Raw genomic sequence first — 21,608 nt, forward strand, 5'->3', positions numbered from 1 at the left:
TGCAGTCTCAGACGCAGGCTCGGTGTGTAACTGCGTTCTTACCAGGTGACTGAGGCTTCTGAACAAACAGTTGGTCAGCATGAGTTTCCAGCGCTCCTCGATGTCTTCCGGGATGGGCTCGTAAATGTAATAGGCGGTAAAAGCTCCAAGGGAGAGGAGTAAAAATAAACCTTTCAACCTCATTTTAACCAGTTACCCAGCAGCTGATTCCGGGAGCGGAAAGAAACTTCGGTTCTGGATCTGTATATTTGTAAGTGAATCCACTCCGGTCAGTGCGTAATCCGGTATTAATTTTGGAGCCCAGCCAGCTAGATATGACTGCACGTGTTAGACTCATCTAATCGCTATTAGCGAGCATGATCGGTTCTTTACCCGTGACTATCACTGCCCGCCCGCTCACTAACCGGTCGTGCTTGACTCTACCCTTCCCGCCGATCAAAGAAAGGATATTGATTCATGCGCTGGTTTTTAGGACTGTGAACAGACAGTAGAGCGCGCGCCCCGCGCTGCTCACGGGGCAAATCGACTCCGGCGCGCGGCTCTGCAAATTCCTCAGGTGCTTCCCTCTCGAGCGTCTCGCCTCGCTGTAATCGATTTGGAAACGGAGCATGACTTGAGTTTGTGTATGTTTCTTCCACAGTGTGTAGGCTACACTAAACTTTGTTTTCTATATCGGTAGGATCGGCCACAGGCCGACCAAAGGCGGCGTGCTGTACATAAAGTCTAATCACCGGAGTCCTGTCACCCCTCAAACTCGAAGTGCAACGACGTTGTCAGCGTTGTCTATTCATGGAGACGAGGTGTCAGGCGATATCAGTCAGTACTTAGCAGAGAGGTACACTAGAAGTGGTTGGCCGGTAACATCTTCACTTGCTATATATACACACACACCTCAATATCCGCCGGAGACCTCAGGATAACCCCGTGCACTGTCATGTCTTAGCTACGTGACACCACACCAGCACGGCAACCCGTTATCCACCAGCCCACCCAAACAGCCGCACTTTAGAACGACATTGTGTCTAATGTGAGAGTTACAAGTACTTTCACGAGCCAGGGAGCATGAAAAATTTAGCAGGCTCAAGGCGCAACATGACACTTTTGTGGCTCGTGTTGATAAAGTGCCCTGCGCGAGCTTGTGGAAAAGCTAAACCACAGTTGAGGTGGATATGGTGTAGACCAGACATTCCCGACCTTTTCCACTTTGCGGCCCACTTATGGAAGCAAATCAATTACATGATGTTTGGAATTTAAAAAAAGCATTGAATCCTTAATATTGAAATGTAAACACCACCGAATGTGTTGGTTTTGAATTCATCTCTTTAAAATTGAAATATTAATTAATTTCAATGTAAAAATAAAATAAAAAATTCTGATACCAGAAATAATATTTAGAAAATTCAAGCCTCAAATTCAAATGGTGAAATTCTGATGCCAAAAAATTGAGGCCCAACAAATCAGATTGCAACCAAGGTATGGCAATCGAGCCTGAATGCAATCAAGCCTGAATGCAATCGAACCATTTCACTTCTCCAAGAAGGGTCCAACCAGGGGTATTGTAAGGGGGGGGGGGGGGGGGGGGGAGTTGAGATGATTCTAAGGGCCCCTGACTGACAGGGGGCCCCAAAAATTACTGTACTTGTACTGTAATTTGAGCAACCTGAATTTCTGAACCTTGAATTTTGGTGTTTGACATTTTTTTAAACATTTAGTAAATTTATATGTAAATAAAAAAAGGTTCATTTAAAACCAACAAATTCAGTGGTGTTTAAATTTCAATATTAAGTATTCAATGCCTTTTAAAATTCAATAATAATGTGGTGCAGATGGAAAGAGAAGGACACTGAATGTGGCCGCCCAACACATCCATTCACGCTTATCACATGTTTAACAACACCGCGGGAGCCAAACGGTTCGCTTTCACTGCAAAATGTATTAGAGCGATCAAAGAAGACAAAGTGTCCATCAGCACCACAGTTAGCACATTGTAAAGAGATGTAACTTGCGTAACTACCACGGCTAGGCCAGGTTTAGAACTTCCGATGAAGTTAGAAACTTTACATTTAATAGGCCAGAACAGGCTAACCCTTAGCCATTGTTCTCTCATTAACCTCAGGGTAACCAGTCGGTGATGCTAGCGCTAGCAGTGCAAAGTTATGTTTTGTTACAATAATTTAAAAGTACAAAAACCCAACCAGGAGCACTGACAACATCGGCGACCCTGCGCCATGCCAATTTTTTTTTAAACGAATACAGAGACGTATCGAACATGGCTGGGCGGGTATGCAGCCACACAGATGTGTGAAAGCTAGAAATGCTTACAGTGACCAACGGTTGCCACTTTACCACCCCACCCCCTCCCCCCGACTCCCTCCTCAACAACCCCCCTCCCCCACTTCCTCTCCCTACTTCCCCTCTGTCTCTATTCCCCCCCTCCCCTCCCCGGGAAGGACCTCCTGAAGTGTAGAATGAAACTTTCATGTTGTTGACAAGCCTCTCCAGGAGGTCTGTGTGTGTGTGTGTGTGTGTGTGTGTGTGTGTGTGTGGGGGGGGGGGTACTGTCTTCATTAAGGCTGTATTTTGATTCTGTGTGTGAGTATTTATTTATTTAATGTTTATTTCAGGCGCAATGGCCCATACACGAAAACATTACATACAAGAGACATGAATCTACTTATCTAAAATGCCTAACTAAAAACAACACATGGCCTATGTACAGTGTAGCAATAGTTACTCCAGAACTGGTTCCTGGAAAAAGCGTCTGAGGATAACAGGAGCCTAATTATGTCATTCCCAGATGCCAGGAGGCGAGCTGCAAGTATGTTGGAGTGTGTGTGTGTGTATATATATCTTGACAGGCAGACCTTGCTTAAAAGATTATATTTAAATCTCAGCTCCACTATAGCAAACTGTGAGAAAGTTTGAATTTATTATGAAACTGCTATACAGGCCAGAGCATGGAGGGCACATCTGCTCGTCTAGTGATTATGGCTCCTTAAAGGAGTCATTGACTGCAAAACCGAGTTTACTTTGTCATAGTTGAATAACAACAGTTCGTGGGTAAAATGGACATACAGTGAACCTCAAAGTCCATTGACACCTCTTTCCTATCTAAATCTCACAATTTTAAACTGCAACTGTAAAACGATCGGTTTCGAGAAAGCTACATTTGTGACGTCACAAATGTGGCTCCACCTCTTTTGGCTCTGGTCTGTACCTTTGTCACGCCCCAAAATTTGCTGCACGCTGCTCTGTGTACTTCCACGGAATTACAAAGAAGAAAGTTCTTCAAGGATATTGAAAATGGACTACGGTCGTAAATGCAGTGTTCCAGGCTGTACAGGGAATGCTAACACTTTTTGTGCCTTCCCAAGGAACCAAACACTCGACGGGCTGTGATGTTTGTCTATGAGAAGATCTCTTTAGTTCGACCCTCAATTAGCTTACACATTTGCTCCAACCATTTCACAGAGGACAGTTTTGAAAACCTGGGACAATGTAAAGCAGGATTTGCTATGAAGCTGTTGCTGAAAAGAGGTGCTGGACCGACCTTATGTTCACCACAATCGCAAGCTGTAGTATGATGTTGTCACTAACAGTTATTAACAATGCTAACGTATCCTGTATCTATCATGGGTAGAATGTGTGATCATTTAGGTAATTGGCAATGGGGCTGTTTTTCATGTTCCTGACTGTGTTTCATTCGAATAAATGACCTGCGTTGTCATGTAATCTATATATTTATGAGCATACCATAAAAGGAGAAAACCTCTGACTTTATTTTACAGGGTGCACCTGGGCGCATAGAACAGCACCCGGGCCATTTTCAGCCCAACCAATGTTACATACCCTATTCAGAGACCTTAAGGAACAGTGTGAAATACCATTTACCATCAGTAATTGACCCCTTTAAAGCAGATCCAGTAGAGAGGATAATAGCAGGGTTAAGGAGATGTAGAAGGACAACACAACCACACGCACACACACATGTGTGTCTGTGTGCATGTGTGTCAGTGCTTGTGTGTGTGCGTGTAAGGTATTATGCATGTGTGTGTGCATGTGTGTAGGGTCAGGGCCTGTGGTACCGTGTCCTAGCGTGTGTGGGTCACATGCGGTCTGGGTCTTGGGTCTGGGGACTGGAATGTTAATCTGTCTCTCTATAACTCTCCTGACTCTAGGACCAGGGTCAAATCCCATCTACAGACTTCCATGGATCACGCCCACACACACACACTCTCTCTCTCTCAAGCACACACACACACACACACACTCAAACACACTCACACACAAGACCTTACACATGTAGGTTTAGACCCTGCTGTCCTGACATGGCCACTGTAAAAGATAGTTCCACCTGCTCCTAATCTGGTTCTGCCTCAGCTCTCTGTCTCTGGAGTAACAGTCTCTGTTTGGCTTTCTGGGGCTGAGAGCTGTCAGGATGCAGAACCACCAGCCAGAGAGTGTGTGTGTTGATGTGTGTGTGTGTGTGGTTCTGTCCCAGGACAAGGTATGTGTGTGTGTGTGTGTATGTGTGTGGAGTAATTAAGTGCCTGGCATGGTGCTGCACCTGGTGGAGTCTGGCCTACATACACTGTTGTTCTCATCATTAGTCTCCCCCCTCTTCCTCTCCTCCTCCCCTCTTCCTCCCCTCCCCTCTCTTCCTCTCCTCCCCTCTCTTCTACCCCTCCCCCTCTTCCTCTCCTCCTCCCTTCTCCTCTCCCCTCTTCCTCCCCTCCCCTCTCTTCCTCTCCTCCCCTCTCTTCCTATCTTCTCTTCCTCCCCTCTCCCCCTCTCCTCCTCCCCTCTCCCCTTCCTCTCCTCCCGTCTTCCTACCCTCCCCTATCTTCGTCCCCTCTCTTCCTCCCCTCTCCTATCTTCCTCCCCTCCCTTTCTCTTCCTCCCCTCTCCTCTCTTCCTTCCCTCTCCTCTTCCCCTCTCCTCTCTTCCTCCCCTCCCCTCTCTTCCTCCCCTCTCTTCCTCCCCTCTCTTCCTCCCCCTCCAACTCCCCCTTCCTCTCATTCCTTTATCATTCTGACGACATATTCAAGATGAAACAATGTGGGAAGACAACACACACAGACCGCAGCACCACTATAACACCTGCCTCTCTCTGTCTGTGCACCAAACACACACAGATCACAGCACCACTATAACACCTGCCTCTCTCTGTCTGTGCACCAAACACACACAGATCACAGCACCACTATAACACCTGCCTCTCTCTGTCTGTGCACCAAACACACACAGATCACAGCACCACTATAACACCTGCCTCTCTCTGTCTGTGCACCAAACACACACAGATCACAGCACCACTATAACACCTGCCTCTCTCTGTCTGTGCACCAAACGCACACAGACCGCAGCCGCGCCAGCAGAACCCTTGCCCAGATCAGGGAGGGCTGTAAGGGGGAAGTGGATGTAGTTAAAGAGCAGTTGAAGGTTTTGGGAGGGGAGATGGGAGTGGAGAGAGAGAGGAGAGGTCAAGAGACTGCCAGTGTGTGTGAAGCATGTCAGGTTGCTGGAGATGTGCCAGCAGTGTAGTAGGATCCTGTTACACACACACACATACACACACACACACACATACAATACTCCCTGACCTCACACTCAGCTCCCTATCCACACACACACACACACACACACACACTCCAATACATGAGGAGATGGGGGGAGAGGAGGAGGGGGAGGAGGGTACATGAGGAAAGGAGGAGGGGAGAGGTAGAAAGAGGAGGGGAGGGGGAGTTATGAAGACAGTTTTAATAGATGGCTTGTAAACCGTTGTAGTTAGTAAATATGTTCCAACAGACGCACCTTGTACCAGACTTTTTTAGTACTGGGTTAGAGTTACATTTAGCACACAGACTCTCTCTCTCACACACACACACACACACACACATGAGTCATGCGTGCATAATTCTTGTTTCTCTCTCAGCACCAAGGTCACAGGACTGGCAGGGGGCTACCCTGCAGATACGTCCTCTGCTGTCACACACACACACTCTCTCACACACACACACTCTCTCACACACACACACACACTCTCTCACACACACACACTCTCTCACACACACACACTCTCTCACACACACACACTCTCTCACACACACACACACACTCTCTCACACACACACACACACTCTCTCACACACACACACTCTCTCTCACACACACACCCACACACTCTCACACACACACCCACACACTCTCTCACACACACACACTCTCTCTCACACACACCCACACTCTCTCTCACACACACACCCACACACTCTCTCTCACACACACACCCACACTCTCTCTCTCACACACACACACACTCTCTCTCTCACACACACACACACACTCTCTCTCTCACACACACACACACACACACACACTCTCTCTCTCTCACACACACACACACCCACACTCTCATGGTGAAAACATTTCATCCTCAAAGGAATGTTGGCCTCTAACCGAATTCCTCGTGGATTATCTGCCCAGAGCCCCTTAACCCTTGAGCTGCCTTAGGGTCATGGTGAGCCAACGTTGTGGTGCAGAAGGTGGGTCACCATGACAAAAAGACAGAACAACGTTAACATCACCACGGTAACGTGTTGGAACAGCGTTAATGATTCAACAGTCATGAAGGATTAGTCCACAAGACTGTACAGGGGAAAGCCCATTGTGTTTCTAGATGACAGAGGAAGGATTAACCTTGCCATCACTGTTACCTGGGAGGGCAGAGGTTATTACGTGATGGACAAGGTACCTGTCAATGCTTGCTTAACCAGCAGGTAGCGCTGCAATCCCAGTCAATGAATGCTGGAGTTTCAGGTTTCGATTTGTATTGTGTGTAACTTAATGTCTGTACCTCGCCACCAGGCTCCTGTATGGTCATTGACTTAGTCACTGATCTGCAATTTTGCACTATTGTACTGTACTCCACTTAGGTTAGAATAGGTTATAGGGTTGAAACAGGTTTATGTGCATTTAAGGTTATAGTATAGTGTCTTATTTATTGTTATCTGTAATTTAGGAAGTTTTAGTATTAGGGTTAGTATAGTCGATTATTTATTGCTATCTGTATATTTAGGAAGTTTCACTTATTTAAGCTCAGCATAGATGTAAATTATGTTCTGTATACGTATATGTTATGTTATGCCAGGTGCTTGCGTTGTCTTGTCATAAGAATTTCAGTGCCCAGTCTGACCTTGTGTTGTTCTGTGTACCTGACAAATAAAAGACTTGAACTTGACCCAGAAAGAAAGCTTTAAAAAGTTTTTTCTATAACATAAAAAACTTTATTTATCTTTATTAAAAAAGATTGGTTGACCTTAAGTCAACTTAAGTATTACAGTATCAGCAAATCTTGTAAAAAACAAATTGATGCACCAGATGGATGTTGTCTTTTACACTTCCAATGGTTATGGAATCATAACATATCTTCATGTAGGATGTTGATTCCTTTCTCCGACTCAATATCTCTTCTATATTCAGGTCATACATTTTCAAACAACATTCCATGTTCCTTCATCACTTATACTAAATCCCGATATGAAAATGTATTTAGAATTTTCTCCATGACACCAATAACCGATAACTTTATTTAATAACCTTTGCTGCCATCTAGTGGCCAAAGTCCAAAATAACGAATGAACTTCTATCCTACCTAAGCAAGATAAAGCTTTTGGTAAAATACATTAACATGTTCACTTGTAACTTTAATCCTTAGCAAGTACAGGAGATTTGAACCTGCAACCTCTTAATGGGAGTCTCAACACAATCATTTTTTTTGCTCACTCACACACACACACACTGTCAAACACACACACACACACACTGTCACACACACACACACACTGTCACACACACACACACTGTCACACACACACACACACTCCCTCATGGAGGGTGCTCAGGGTGCAGGGTGGGTGGAGCTCTCATTTCCACAGTCATGTCTTGTTGGAGCATGGACAGGATATGATGTAAGCGTTCCTATTCAAACCCAGGACAGGACTATAAAAAGGCTGTCCATCATGAGGCAGAACCAGAGCTGTCCTCTCAGCTGCTGGAGAACGTCAGAGGGACACACATCCAGGACCCTGATAGACTGTCCTCAAGGACATGGGGGGGTTTGAACCGGCAATCTCTTGATCTGCAGTGTACTGCTGTGAACACTGCAGTCTCCACCCATACAGCATCTCCACAGTCCTCTACTCTCACACAACCTCCAGAGACTTCACACCCATTTATAAGGGTCAGTTTCTCCAAACAATATACCACAGTGACGTGGGCGTATCTAGCCGGGCGCTGGAGCCCCCCCAAAAGTTACATTAGCCTACCAAATTGTTTTAAATAAAAATTATTATTTTATTTTTTTTAAATCTCAATGTAATCTAGATTTGCACATTTTGACAACAGAGCATGGATGCTGTATATAGTGAGATGTTCATTTAATGGCAGGTGAATTATACATGTGGAACTGTGAAATTCAATGCAATCTCATGTATTCCCAGTTACATGTAAATGAGTTGTACAAACTGCATCTCATGAATAAAGTGTCAAAAACTGACCAAGAGATGGTGTAGGCCTTTTTAGGGTAGAAGAATAAAGGCTAATCTTGAAAAAGATTTACTGGAACACCAATTACAGGAGGATGCATGGTCACAGCTGGTGTTGATTGTAGGAACAATTACCTTTATGAATATTAATTGTAGAATTTTCTGAATTTCCATTTTGACCAAGAGATGGTGTACTTAGGGCATAATAATAAAGGCTGATCTTGTAAGGCTATCTCCTCAGCTCTGGCTTGTCCTACTCCTTCTTCCTCACCTCTTGCTTTCTATCAATCATCATGGTAGAGTAGGAAGAGTTAACCTTCATTGATTTCATTCATTTGCAATATGATTAAATTATTATATTATTTAACCTTAATTTGACCATTCTTGCTCTGATTTAATCCATATAGTCAAATAACTGTAATTCTCATCTTCCTTCAAAGGGGAATACGTTTCAGTTGTTTCGCTAACATTGACCCCCTAAAATCTTGAAATATATTTCCTGAAATACCAGTTACAGGACGGTACATGGTGAATCATGTAAATTGTAGAAAGTTGGAACAATAGCCAATAAAAATACTCATTTGATTTCTATATGTAGGCAATGAAGAAAACCAAATACAATTTCAATTATTTGTCTTTATTTCAGTGCCAAAAAGCATTTGGTCAGTTCTGTGTAACATTAGCAATGGCCCAAGGGCTTAGAATTTTGCTAAAATAAATTCCAGATTGTGACGGGAAACGGTAACGTTAACTTAGGTATTCATCAGGGCATTAAAGCACATCAAATCGCATTCTTAAAATCGTCTCCCAGCGTACAACTAAGCAACTTACATTTTGCTCGAGATCGCTCGGCTGAACCAGGAAAGGATATTCCATGTCTGCCACCGCTAACAAGCTCAGAAAGTGGGAGGGGATCGGTAGAAACGCAGAGTTTGGCATGGAAAACCTGCTAGCGAGCAGGTTAGTTTCACGGACTAAGTTACCATGGAAACTTACCAAAAGGTTTCGTTACCTCTCTTTCTGGAATGGAAACCTTGGAGTAGCCTAAGCGTCTTTTCAAGGTTAAACAACTCAAAGTTTTCACTAAACCCGCTACCTGAGGCCTGTTGCACAAAAGTAGAATTAAGACATCCGGGATAAATGACTCAGCTGAGCTCAATGAAGCCAAAACATGTGCGTCCAGGCTTAATTGGTTGCACAAAGACCAAGCCAGGATGAGCAGACACGGATTCATTAAGCCAGGTGAAACCAATCCTGGATAGGTGCGCGCTCACGGCTCACTCAAATAGACCCCGCCACAGATCACAGATTAACTGATTTACCATGGCAACTAGAGCCGCGTACTTTTCCCCGTCGGAAGCACAAATCCTCATGGAGGCATACGAGGAGGTAAAAGATATAATTAAGAAGAAAGGCAACACCGCCACAGTGATAAAGCAAAGAGAAAAAGCGTGGCAAAGTATTGCAGACCGCCTGAATGCGTAAGTAGTGCACAATTACACACTCACCGCTCCGCTGAAACATCACAATTACAATTCAAATATTTAATTCACATCTCCAAAAATGCAGTTGTACTGTAATTATGAAACGGTTAAATTTTTAATTGAAATGCACTGCAGATATGAGTGAAATTGTGTAAAGTAACTCCATCACACTGTATAAAGCTATGATACATTTTTTGATATTTTTACTGAAAACAAGACAAAAATACCAAGTAATTTTTTGCAGTGTGACTCCATTAAATATGTGTGTGTGTGTGTGTGTGTGTGTGTAGATTAAACATGAACGGGCCAAAACGGACATGGCAGCAGGTCAAAATCAAATACAAGAACATTCTGCAGAATGGTATGGTCCCTGACTAATATTTAACAAAGCACAAGCATATATTGTACCCAGAAGGTGCCTGCTCACACATTGTCTGTACTGTTTTAGCAGTGAAAAAGAATACCCACAGACAAGGCACGGGTGGTGGGTCACCAAAGGCTGACCTTACCCCAGCAGAGGACATGGCCTTGGAGCTAAATAAAGGCAGGCCCGTCTTAGAGGGGATCCCTGGGGGGAAAGAGACGAGCATAGGTTCCTCCCAAGATGCCACCCGCTTCATTCAAGGTATGTCCTTCCATCTCTACATGGGATACAACCACATTCATATTGAATCAATTTGGACTGTCTGACTTTGGTTTACCTATTGCCTTGCAGTGTCTGGCAGCACTGTGTTCCTGTTAGAGCCACCAGCACAAGCACCAGACGATGCTGATCCAGTGAGTACTCCATCAAAGGCATACTGTAGGCCTGGCATGTCTTGTCTACTAGCTTCAATATGAATCCGATTAAATGTGATAGGGTGAAGGCCCCAGTGCAGCAGCAACAGCACATGATGGAGACGATGATGAGGAGGAGACCATCTCTCTGGATTCCAGAAGGCATGAGGTATCATGTTAAGACTGTGAAAGTACTATTTACTCTACAATGGTGAGGAGTCCTCATCAAAATCAAAAAATCAAATTTCTTTTACAGGACCCAGATGCTATACAGTGGGAAAACCAGCCTGGCAACATAGTGCGTATTAATAAAAGGACACCACATCCTGCCAAATTCCAGCTGCGCTAATTGTATTGTGTTCACAGAGCTCACAAGCTATCAGAAAGTTGTATGGCAACCACCTCCGGCGCCAAATAGAACTGGCAGACATAGACATTCAGTACAAGAAGAAAAAGATGGAAAATCTTGCACTGGAGTCCGAAATAAAAAAGAGGACAATTAGGAAACTGGACCTTGAAATAAAAAAACTTGAGAGGGAGGTGAGATATGCCTTCAATGTACACTGTATGCTAACTGTAACACAAATGTATTAATCATTATTTTTCTTTCCTCCCCCCTCCCCAAGAAGATGACACAGCTGAAAATAAAAATTAGGTATATTCTCGTAAAGTCAAGTGAGCCATGACATATGAGCTCTTATTGTGAGCACACAGGACGGTGGCATCTTTCTAAGGTTTTTTTTATTTTCCCAGCAATCAGTACAACCAAGTCATCGTTATAAGGCATCGCCCTCTTTTGCCCACCCCCCCAGCACCAGGTGTGGCCACTAGCCTATATGAAGGCCCAAAATTGTGTGTTCCTTTCTGCTCTGACAATGGCATGCCCATTCGTGCGAGATGTGGTGGATGAAGAAGCACTTGTGCTGAGGAGAGCCTTCAGGCGAGAAAGGGTCTTCAGGGACCGGTTGGACCCACTGGCCTTCCCTGATGACCATCTATATGAAAGATACAGGTTTTCTGCAGATGGCATCAGGTATCTATGCAGACTACTGGGTCCCAGGATTAAGCACCGCACTGCACGGAGCCATGCACTGAGTGTGGAGCAAATGGTTTGTGTGGCCTTGCGCTTTTTTGCTAGTGGAGCCTTCCTGTACTCAGTGGGGGATGCAGAACAGCTGAACAAGGCCACAATTTGCCGCACAATAAGGAGTGTGTGTCTGGCTATCAAAGCATTAGCAGATGTCTTCATCTCCTTCCCTGGCCACAGACGACTCTGTGACATCAAAGAGGAGTTCTATAGGATTGCAGGTAAGAGGATCTACAAATTACAGGACAACTGTTAACACATAGTAGGATACTCATTACTTTGTGTGACAGGTTTCCCCAATGTCATTGGTGCAGTGGACTGCACACACATAAGGATAAAAGCCCCCTCAGGTGCCCATGAGGCCGATTTTGTGAATAGGAAATCCTTTCACAGCATTAATGTTCAGGTGAACATAACTTTTTGATATTGTCCATTGACGAACACGCTGCATTGCCAGTGATGTGCATTGATTGGTGTAATATTCCTCATCTTATGATTTCAGATGGTCTGCAATGCTGACTGTGTGATCAGCAATGTTGTGGCAAAATGGCCTGGCTCAGTCCATGACTCCAGAATCTTTCGGGCCTCTGAAATCTATCAGTGCCTATCACAAGGTAAGCCACACAACCCCTATTTATAACCATCATGGCTGTGTCAAGAATATCACTGTGTTTATGAGGTAGTAATGATGAGATTTTGTGTTTGACAGGTGAATTCTCTGGTGTGTTGCTGGGAGACAGGGGGTATGGCTGCCAGCCTTTTCTCCTGACACCTTTCACAGACCCCCAGGAAGCACAGCAGGCCTACAACCATGCCCATGCCAGGACCAGGGCCAGAGTTGAAATGACCTTTGGCCTCCTGAAGGCACGCTTTCACTGCCTTCACAAATTAAGGGTCAGCCCTGTTAGGGCATGTGATATTACTGTGGCTTGTGCTGTCCTCCACAATGTGGCCTGCCTGAGGAAGGAGAGGGCCCCCAGAGTGCCACCAGCCATGGACTGGGACAATCCGGCAATCTTCCCTGATGACGACAGTGGTCGGCTGCTGAGGGACCAATATGTGTTGAATTATTTTAGTTAGTATGTGTGCTTTCAATTTTGGTTAAATATGTCCTGCGGTGGCAGAGGAATTTGGGTTTTTTTGGGTTCGTTTTTTTACGAATTTGGCCTCTTATGATGTTTGTGCGGTATACTGTGTGTAATACAAGGCTGCAGGGAGGCTACTGCATCCATTCATTTGTCTGTTCAGTTGATGTGTATGGATTTGTCCTGCATTTATTTTAGTGTGCAGACATGCAGGGTGTGTTATATACAGACCTTTGAATGTGTATGTATCATTTTGTATAATATGCTTGGATTCTGTGCTTTCCATCTTGTAGAGTCACTGTGACTTCAGTTTCGAAAGGAGCTGATGGTTTACCTGCTTTGTTTTGTCCTTATTCAATAAAGGAACATAATGTTACACATTGTGTTTTTATATTCATATGGAATGTGTATTTGTTTATATGACAGAGTACTAGGGCCACACTGAAGAAAAAGGATAAAGTCATAAATTTATGAGGCTGGTTCTTTCTGCAGAAAAGCTACATATTGTTTTTACAGTTTTGATACTTATGACAATGTGATACTTAATATTCTGGCACATCAGCATGTCTTTGTTTATGAAACCATACTGAAGTACAATTTCACGAAATGCCCCACATCTGTCATTTTAACAACTGTCCTCCTTTAAAACAACTGGTTACAATATTATGACTTGTGTTTTTTTCCCCTCTGTGGCCCTAATATTCTATCATTTTATATATAGCCTTATAGTCTATGGGAAACTGTAAATTATCTAATGATAGCAACATCATCTAAAAATCATTTTTTATCCAAAATCATTGAAATTAATGATCACAAACGTTTAAATAATGACAGTGGGTCTAGCTATATGTGATAACAATGTATAGTGAGCAGTGAAATAACTATTGGTTTCCATTTGTGGTGACTGCTGACTGACATTAGGGATGAGATTAAATAGATCCTGGAATTTAGCCTGGTCTGGAGCAGGCTAGCTCCACAGAATAAATCTCCATGGTAATTTATACCATAACATATCCTCCTGCCCCCTATCCATCTTTAGTGCAACCGGATTACGGATCAATTGAGCCAGGATCACCAAGATATCCTGGCTTAATCCCTTATCCTAGTTTTGTGCAACAGGCCCCAGGAAGTGGCAGTGTTTGTGTTTGTGTCAGAACAGGAAGTGGCAGTGTTTGTGTTTGTGTCAGAACAGGAAGTGGCAGTGTTTGTGTTTGTGTCAGAACAGGAAGTGGCAGTGTTTGTGTTTGTGTCAGAACAGGAAGTGGCAGTGTTTGTGTCAGAACAGGAAGTGGCAGTGTTTGTGTCAGAACAGGAAGTGGCAGTGTTTGTGTTTGTGTCAGAACAGGAAGTGGCAGTGTTTGTATTTGTGTCGGAACAGGAAGAAGCAGTGTTTGTATCGGAACTGGAAGTGGCAGTGTTTTGTGTTTGGCAATGTTTGTCTTTGTGTTGGAACAGGAAGATGCAGTGTTTGTGTCGGAACAGGATTGGCAGTGTTTGTGTTTGGCAGTGTTTGTCTTTGTGTCTGAACAGAAAGTGGCAGTGTTTGTGTCGGAACAGGAAGTGGCAGTGTTTGTGTTTGGCAGTGTTTGTGTTTGTGTCGGAACAGGAAGTGGCAGTGTTTGTGTTTGGCAGTGTTTGTGTTTGTGTCGGAACAGGAAGTGGCAGTGTTTGTGTTTGGCAGTGTTTGTGTTTGTGTTTGTGTCGGAACAGGAAGTGGCAGTGTTTGTGTTTGTGTCGGAACAGGAAGTGGCAGTGTTTGTGTTTGGCAGTGTTTGTGTTTGTGTCGGAACAGGAAGTGGCAGTGTTTGTGTTTGGCAGTGTTTTGTTTGTGTCTACGTTGAGCTGGCTTTATGGAACCAAATGAACAAGAAATGAGTCCGACTAACTGACATAAGTCTGGCTTATTCGGTAAACTCGCTTTATGGAACAGGCCTCAGGTAGCGGGTTTAACACATTTTGAGATTAACCCTGAACTCTGACTTGAGTTAGTCTAAAATGGGAAACTCCAAAAATTCGGTTCCAGAAAAGCTGAATTTGAAAAGTTGAATTTGTTAAGCCAACTCGGAGTACGTCAACTCTGAGTTAAGCGACGGCATGAGAACTATTAAAAGCCAACATCAATGGAGCTCCAATACTAGGATCCACCATGGCACACGGCGACAAAAAACCTTCTCCTTCACCAAACTTCAGATACAAGTTTTATTTTGTGTTTATGGTTGAGCACATATTCTGGAAAAAAGCAACACGGCTGTAGCAGCATATACAAGTGGCGTGGGAGACAATTGCTGCCGAGTCAATGCAGACATTTGAAGGCAATAGCCAGTCCATACATTGAACATTCAACCCCACTGTCTGTCATGGACGTATCTAGCCCTATTTTGGCCGGAGCCCCAAAAGTTTCATTAGCCCCGCCCAATTTATTTAATAAAAATTAAATAAATTGGGGGGGCTATTTAAAAAAAAAAAAAAAAAATCTAAATTTGTTAATTTCTCTTCCTAAAACCCACTAGAGGACACAATTGACAAAAGACTCCCCTAGCTTTGCTGGGTCACAGGAAAAATAATAGGTTTTATCTAGGGGCTTAACCCCCCCAAAAGTGGGAACCTAGATTTGCCCCTGCACAGTGATTCCCCCTGGACAGGGAATGTGTTTTAACCCAGTGTGTATGTGTGTGTGTGTCTGTGGTGTAACCCAGCATGAGGTGATCACAGCCTTCTGTCTCCAACCAATAAGAGGCTGGTTCTCAGCCAGGCTTAGAGACAGAGCATTGAAAACTCATCTACCATACAAATCTCAGCAATTCAGTTTTTTTTTTCCCTCTAAGCAAACACACTTTCAGCCGTGTGTCAGCTGTTGGGGTGGAGATAGGGGGAGTGCGAGGGGGAGGGAGGTGGAAAGTTCTCTCCCCTGGATCATAAAAGTCCATAAAGTGAACACTGGAGATTCCACTCAGCAGAACATATTAAAGATTGCGTCCGCAGGGCGGGGGAGATGCTAGCATCAGCTGTGGTATCACTTAGAGGACGTGCTAACAGCGTCAACACTCTCCCTCACAGGAGCTCCACCAGAGAGGTCAGACAGGGAGCACTAGCAGGCAGACAGACAGGCAGACAGGCAGACAGGCAGGCAGGCAGGCAGGCAGGCAGGCAGGCAGGCAGACAGGCAGACAGACAGGCAGGCAGAGAGCACTCGCTGAGAACAATGCTGAAGAAGTGCATCTCACTGGACGCAACGTGACCATCACAGGGAAGTGTGTCTACTGCTCAGAGCAACATCTGTAACAGGGCCATGTGTGGGGTGTTAGGAATGTTGTCGGGGGCGCAGAGATGGGACGTTGTAACTTTTCCTGACAGCCTTTGGAGGTCCGCTCCCATGAGGGGATCAGTCAGGGTTCTTAATAGAAGCATGGGTGTGTTGTTAACGATCTTAGAAAACACTTAAACCTGCAGGTGTTTTGTGAACAGAGCAAGGAGAGAGGATAAGAAAGCAACAGAGTCAGTATCAGAGGCAGCTCTGTTCTACCAGCAGAGTCAGTATCTGAGGCAGCTCTGTTCTAGCAGCAGAGTCAGTATCAGAGGCAGCTCTGTTCTAGCAGCAGAGTCAGTATCAGAGGCAGCTCCTTTCTACCAGCAGAGTCAGTAACAGAGGCAGCTCCTTTCTACCAACAGAGTCAGTATCAGAGGCAGCTCCTTTCTACCAACAGAGTCAGTATCAGAGGCAGCTCCTTTCTACCAGCAGAGTCAGTATCAGAGGCAGCTCCTTTCTACCAGCAGAGTCAGTATCAGAGGCAGCTCTGTTCTACCAGCAGAGTCAGTATCAGAGGCAGCTCTGTTCTACCAGCAGAGTCAGTATCAGAGGCAGCTCCTTTCTACCAGCAGAGTCAGTATCAGAGGCAGCTCTGTTCTAGCAGCAGAGTCAGTATCTGAGGCAGCTCTGTTCTACCAGCAGAGTTAGTATCAGAGGCAGCTCTGTTCTAGCAGAGTCAGTATCAGAGGCAGCTCTGTTCTAGCAGCAGTCAGTATCAGAGGCAGCTCTGTTCTAGCAGCAGAGTCAGTATCAGAGGCAGCTCTGTTCTAGCAGCACAGTCAGTATCTGAGGCAGCTCTGTTCTAGCAGCAGAGTCAGTATCAGAGGCAGCTCTGTTCTACCAGCAGAGTCAGTATCAGAGGCAGCTCTGTTCTAGCAGCAGTCAGTATCAGAGGCAGCTCTGTTCTACCAGCAGAGTCAGTATCAGAGGCAGCTCTGTTCTAGCAGAGTCAGTATCTGAGGCAGCTCTGTTCTACCAGCAGAGTCAGTATCAGAGGCAGCTCTGTTCTAGCAGCAGAGTCAGTATCAGAGGCAGCTCTGTTCTACCAGCAGAGTCAGTATCTGAGGCAGCTCTGTTCTACCAGCAGAGTCAGTATCTGAGGCAGCTCTGTTCTACCAGCAGAGTCAGTATCAGAGGCAGCTCTGTTCTACCAGCAGAGTCAGTATCAGAGGCAGCTCTGTTCTAGCAGCAGTCAGTATCAGAGGCAGCTCTGTTCTAGCAGAGTCAGTAACAGAGGCAGCTCTGTTCTACCAGCAGAGTCAGTATCAGAGGCAGCTCTGTTCTACCAGCAGAGTCAGTATCAGAGGCAGCTCTGTTCTACCAGCAGAGTCAGTATCAGAGGCAGCTCTGTTCTAGCAGAGTCAGTAACAGAGGCAGCTCTGTTCTACCAGCAGAGTCAGTATCAGAGGCAGCTCTGTTCTAGCAGCAGTCAGTATCAGAGGCAGCTCTGTTCTAGCAGAGTCAGTAACAGAGGCAGCTCTGTTCTACCAGCAGAGTCAGTATCAGAGGCAGCTCTGTTCTAGCAGCAGAGTCAGTATCAGAGGCAGCTCTGTTCTAGCAACAGAGTCAGTATCAGAGGTAGCTCTGTTCTGGCAGCAGAGTCAGTATCAGAGGCAGCTCTGTTCTAGCAACAGAGTCAGTATCAGAGGCAGCTCTGTTCTAGCAACAGAGTCAGTATCAGAGGCAGCTCTGTTCTAGCAACAGAGTCAGTATCAGAGGCAGCTCTGTTCTAGCAACAGAGTCAGTATCAGAGGCAGCTCTGTTCTACCAGCATGTCCTTTACGTCCTGTAATGGAATGTGATGTTTCTATTGGCCATTAGGTGTCTGGGGCCTTCCCTGAGGAGGGAGGAGGAGGAGGACGGATGGGGGAGGAGGGACAGGAAGGAGAAGGCTGGGGGAGAAGGGAAAGTAGGATAGTAGAGAAGGAGGAAGAGGGGGAGAGGAGGAGGAAGAGGAGGATTGAGGGTTCTGGGTTACTGCGCCCACATTCATGCAAAATCAGATCAGAAACACATGTTCCTCTGGGTTCCACAGAGAGCAGACCAGGACTCTCTCCTCCCCCCCCCTCCCCCCTCCCCCACTCCCCCCCCCCCCGTTGCTCTGGCAACCCAGGTAAAAAAGAATATGCCAAGTATACTAAATGCCAAGTATACTAAATCTTAGCATACTTCAGTATACTTGATCAGTATACTTCAAGTTATTGAATGATTAGTTAATTTGAAGTGTGCTATTTTGGACCTTCGAACTTTGCCAGTTGCATAGCGATTGTCTCTGCCTAGCATGGCTAGCTTGTATTCTCCATGTGTGCCTTTGTGCACTTGTTTTGTTTTCTCAGATAAATGTTTAATGTCCTTAACTCCTGTCACAGTCCATGCTGTAGCTGTTCCGAATGTTATAAAAAGCAAGCACGGGAAGCAACATAATGCATCGACATTGATTTTCGGCCCTAAAAAATACAGAAATAATTTATCCAATCTGACCTTAAACTTAGATGGTGTCAAAGTATCTCAAAGCCAGTTGGTAACAAATTTAGGAGTCACATTGGACCCAGACCTTTCGTTTGAGTACCATATTAAACAAAATCACCAGAACTGCATTTTTCCATCTACGTAATATTGCCAAAATAGGAAAATTCCTCTCAAAGGATGATGCTGAAAAACTAATACATGCTTTTGTTACGTCCCGATTGGACTACTGCAATGTGTTGTTCTCTGGCCTCCCAATTACCTACTTGAAAAATTTACAGCGGGTACAAAATGCTGCTGCTAGACTATTGACAAAAACAAGAAAGTTTGATCATATAACCTCTACTCTTATCTCTTTACACTGGCTCCCTATCCAAGCCAGAGCTGATTTCAAAGTTTTACTACTAACTTACAAATCTCTACATGGATTGGCACCACTGTACCTCTCCGGTCTCCTTGCACCCTATTGCCCCGCAAGGACTCTAAGATCTCAAGATGCCGGCTATCTGGTAATACCCCAAATTAAGAAAAAAAACTGCTGGAGGTAGGGCGTTCTCATATAGAGCACCTCTTCTCTGGAACAAATTACCTGTCTCAATTAGGGAGGCTGATACTGTTTCGACATTTAAAACTAGATTAAAAACGTTCTTGTTTAGTCAATCCTATGATTGTTAAATGTGTGTACTTTCTATGTAAACCTGGGGTGTGCGTTTGCCTGTGTGTATCACATGTAACTTTTAAATTGTAATTTTAGCTTATGTTCACACTGCCCATTTAAATGTTACAAATAAAGTAAACCTGTTATTGTATATTGTTACTGTAATAGTTCCGTTGCTGTATATTTTTATTGTTATAGTGTACTAGTTGGAGACAAAGGGGGGCTGGTTGTTTTCATCCTTATTCGTATAAATATAAACTATTTTAGAGTTGTTTCCCCCGGAACAGATTTCATGTTCCAACCAAGGGGGGCTGTCGCTGTCTTGGTGTGTGGGGCTGCATCAAATACCCTCTTAGCTTTGTTAAATTGCTGCACTAGTCCACACTTGACCGGTGGGGATCTCATTCTATTACGACTGTAACTGTTAGCTGCTCCTGGCATTCTCTAATCCCTGCTCTCCTCTCTCTGTCCCCCCCACACATCCCCTGTGGTGTGGGGGGTCTGAGCTGTCAGGACCTGCCTGGTCGTCGGTCTACCAACGCTGGACCAGGTCGTCAACCGGAAACCAGCCTCCATGACGGCCAACAGCGAGTTTCCAGGTCCCATCCAACGTCTATAAAGCCGAACAATGGATTTTTGGTGTTTCAAAACCCATTGACGCTGTATGACTATGTTTAGCTTGTGTTCTGCTCCTCTCTCTTGCCAACCGTCTCTGGAGGAGGGGATCCCTCTCTGAATTGCTCCTCCCAAGGTTTCTTCAATTTTTTCTCCCGTTGGGAGTTTTTCTGGGAGTTTTTCCTTGTCTTCCTTGAGGGTTTAGGTTGGTTGAGGGGCAATTCTATGGGCGTATGTGAAGCCCTCTTTGACATGCTTGCGTGTAAAAAGGGCTATACAAATACATTTGATTTGATTTGACATGACTGCATCCAGCTAGCCGGGCCTTTCTGTTGTAGCTTACCAATCGTGGGAGAAACCTCTGTGTATGATTTACAAAATCACTTCTATACTCTTAACTCTGCTTGGGGCGCTAATTCCAGCGCCCTTTAGGCATCATTTTTGAGGACGCTGATGGGCTAAATATGTGTTTCTTATTAGCAACGGTCAGCAATTCACCTATCGCGTATTTTGAACACCGTCACACTTAAAATGACTAGCTTTTGTTAAGAAAATGTATTACATGAAAAACAAAAATCTAAAACACTTTTCACCAGGGAGGGCGGCGCCCTAGCGCCCTCTACTGACCAGCCGCCACTGTCAAGCAGTGATGTGGATCTGATAAAGAGGGAAAGCTGGCCGGGTCTGATGAAGAGGGCCGTTTCCTTGCAGCTGATCAGAAGTGACTCACTAGTTCCAGGCGCAGTAAAAAGCCAGAGGGATGAAGAGGGGGGAGGGAGAAGAGGAAGGGGAAGAAGAGGAGGGAGGGAGAAGAGGGGGGAGGGAGAAGAGGAAGGGGAAGAAGAGGAGGGAGGGAGAAGAGTGGGAAGGGAGAAGAGTGGGAAGGGAGAAGAGGAGGGGGGAGAAACTAGTTTACCATGTGAAACCAGGGGTTTGTTCCCTGTGCTATTGAACCATCTACGCTTTGCTGAGCATGGCCTGGGAAGCTAGGGGTCTGGGGCAGGAGAGGGGAGGGGAGGGGAGAAGAAGGGAGAAGGGAGAGGAGAGGAGAGGAGAGGGGAGAGGGGAGAGGGGAGAGGGGAGAGGGGAGAGGGGAGAGGAGGGGAGGGGAGGGGAGGGGAGGGGAGGGGAGGGGAGGGGAGGGGAGGGGAGAGGAGAGGAGAGGAGAGGAGAGGAGAGGAGAGGAGAGGAGAGGAGAGGAGAGGAGAGGAGAGGAGAGGAGAGGAGAGGAGAGGAGAGGAGAGGAGAGGAGAGGAGAGGAGAGGAGAGGAGAGGAGAGGAGAGGAGAGGAGAGGAGAGGAGAGGAGAGGGGAGAGGAGAGGGGGTCACCACCACACAGACGGGCCAGTTAGAGCAAACAGGGAAAGAATTTTGAGTACTTACCCCACAGAGAGACAGACAGAGACAGAGAGAGTTTCAGGGTTTAAAGCTGATCAGCATGTCAGTTCCCAGCTCCCCAGAGTGCTGACTGCAACATGACTGCATGTTGTTAAAGTGTTACATGATGTTGCAGGTTCCTCTCAGCCTGTCCTGTAGAGGATCTCTGCTGAGCAGTGGGCACACACACACACACACACTGTGGC

General features: G+C 45.4%; 2 protein-coding genes across 3 annotated transcripts in view; one reads left to right on the forward strand and one right to left on the reverse strand.

The window, feature by feature from the left end:
* The window catches only part of aadac (arylacetamide deacetylase), a 9,805-nt gene extending 9,003 nt beyond the window's left edge, over positions 1 to 802 (reverse strand). Inside the window, exon 1 of the mRNA XM_084675080.1 lies at positions 43 to 802. Coding sequence (XP_084531206.1) covers positions 43 to 183 — 141 coding nt within the window. The 5' untranslated portion in view covers positions 184 to 802. The remainder of the gene's footprint in view (positions 1 to 42) is intronic.
* Positions 803 to 9,634: 8,832 nt separating this feature from the next.
* On the forward strand, positions 9,635 to 11,655 carry LOC146257972 (uncharacterized). Of its 2 annotated transcripts, XM_084675182.1 has the most exons (8): positions 9,635 to 10,027; positions 10,321 to 10,391; positions 10,479 to 10,655; positions 10,746 to 10,807; positions 10,890 to 10,976; positions 11,064 to 11,105; positions 11,174 to 11,347; positions 11,561 to 11,655. In XM_084675182.1, the coding sequence occupies exons 1-8, from the start codon at positions 9,870 to 9,872 to the stop codon at positions 11,636 to 11,638; spliced, it is 849 nt and encodes a 282-aa protein (XP_084531308.1). In that variant the 5' UTR covers positions 9,635 to 9,869; the 3' UTR covers positions 11,639 to 11,655. The 2 variants fall into 2 exon arrangements, with proteins under 2 accessions (XP_084531308.1, XP_084531309.1); XM_084675183.1 differs by lacking the exon at positions 11,561 to 11,655 and having other exon boundaries at positions 11,174 to 11,401.
* The last annotated feature ends 9,953 nt before the right edge of the window (positions 11,656 to 21,608 follow it).

Source organism: Hypomesus nipponensis, chromosome 15, assembly GCF_054491055.1.
Source record: "Hypomesus nipponensis isolate SF chromosome 15, ASM5449105v1, whole genome shotgun sequence".
In the NCBI taxonomy this organism is placed as follows: domain Eukaryota; kingdom Metazoa; phylum Chordata; class Actinopteri; order Osmeriformes; family Osmeridae; genus Hypomesus; species Hypomesus nipponensis.

Coding starts and splice junctions, on each gene's coding strand:
- LOC146257972 (XM_084675182.1), top strand. CDS start 9,870: ATGGCAACTAGAGCCGCGTACTTTTCCCCGTCGGAAGCACAAATCCTC. Junction 10,028..10,320: donor ATTGCAGACCGCCTGAATGC/GTAAGTAGTGCA, acceptor GTGTGTGTGTAG/ATTAAACATGAACGGGCCAA. Junction 10,808..10,889: donor CACCAGACGATGCTGATCCA/GTGAGTACTCCA, acceptor TAAATGTGATAG/GGTGAAGGCCCCAGTGCAGC.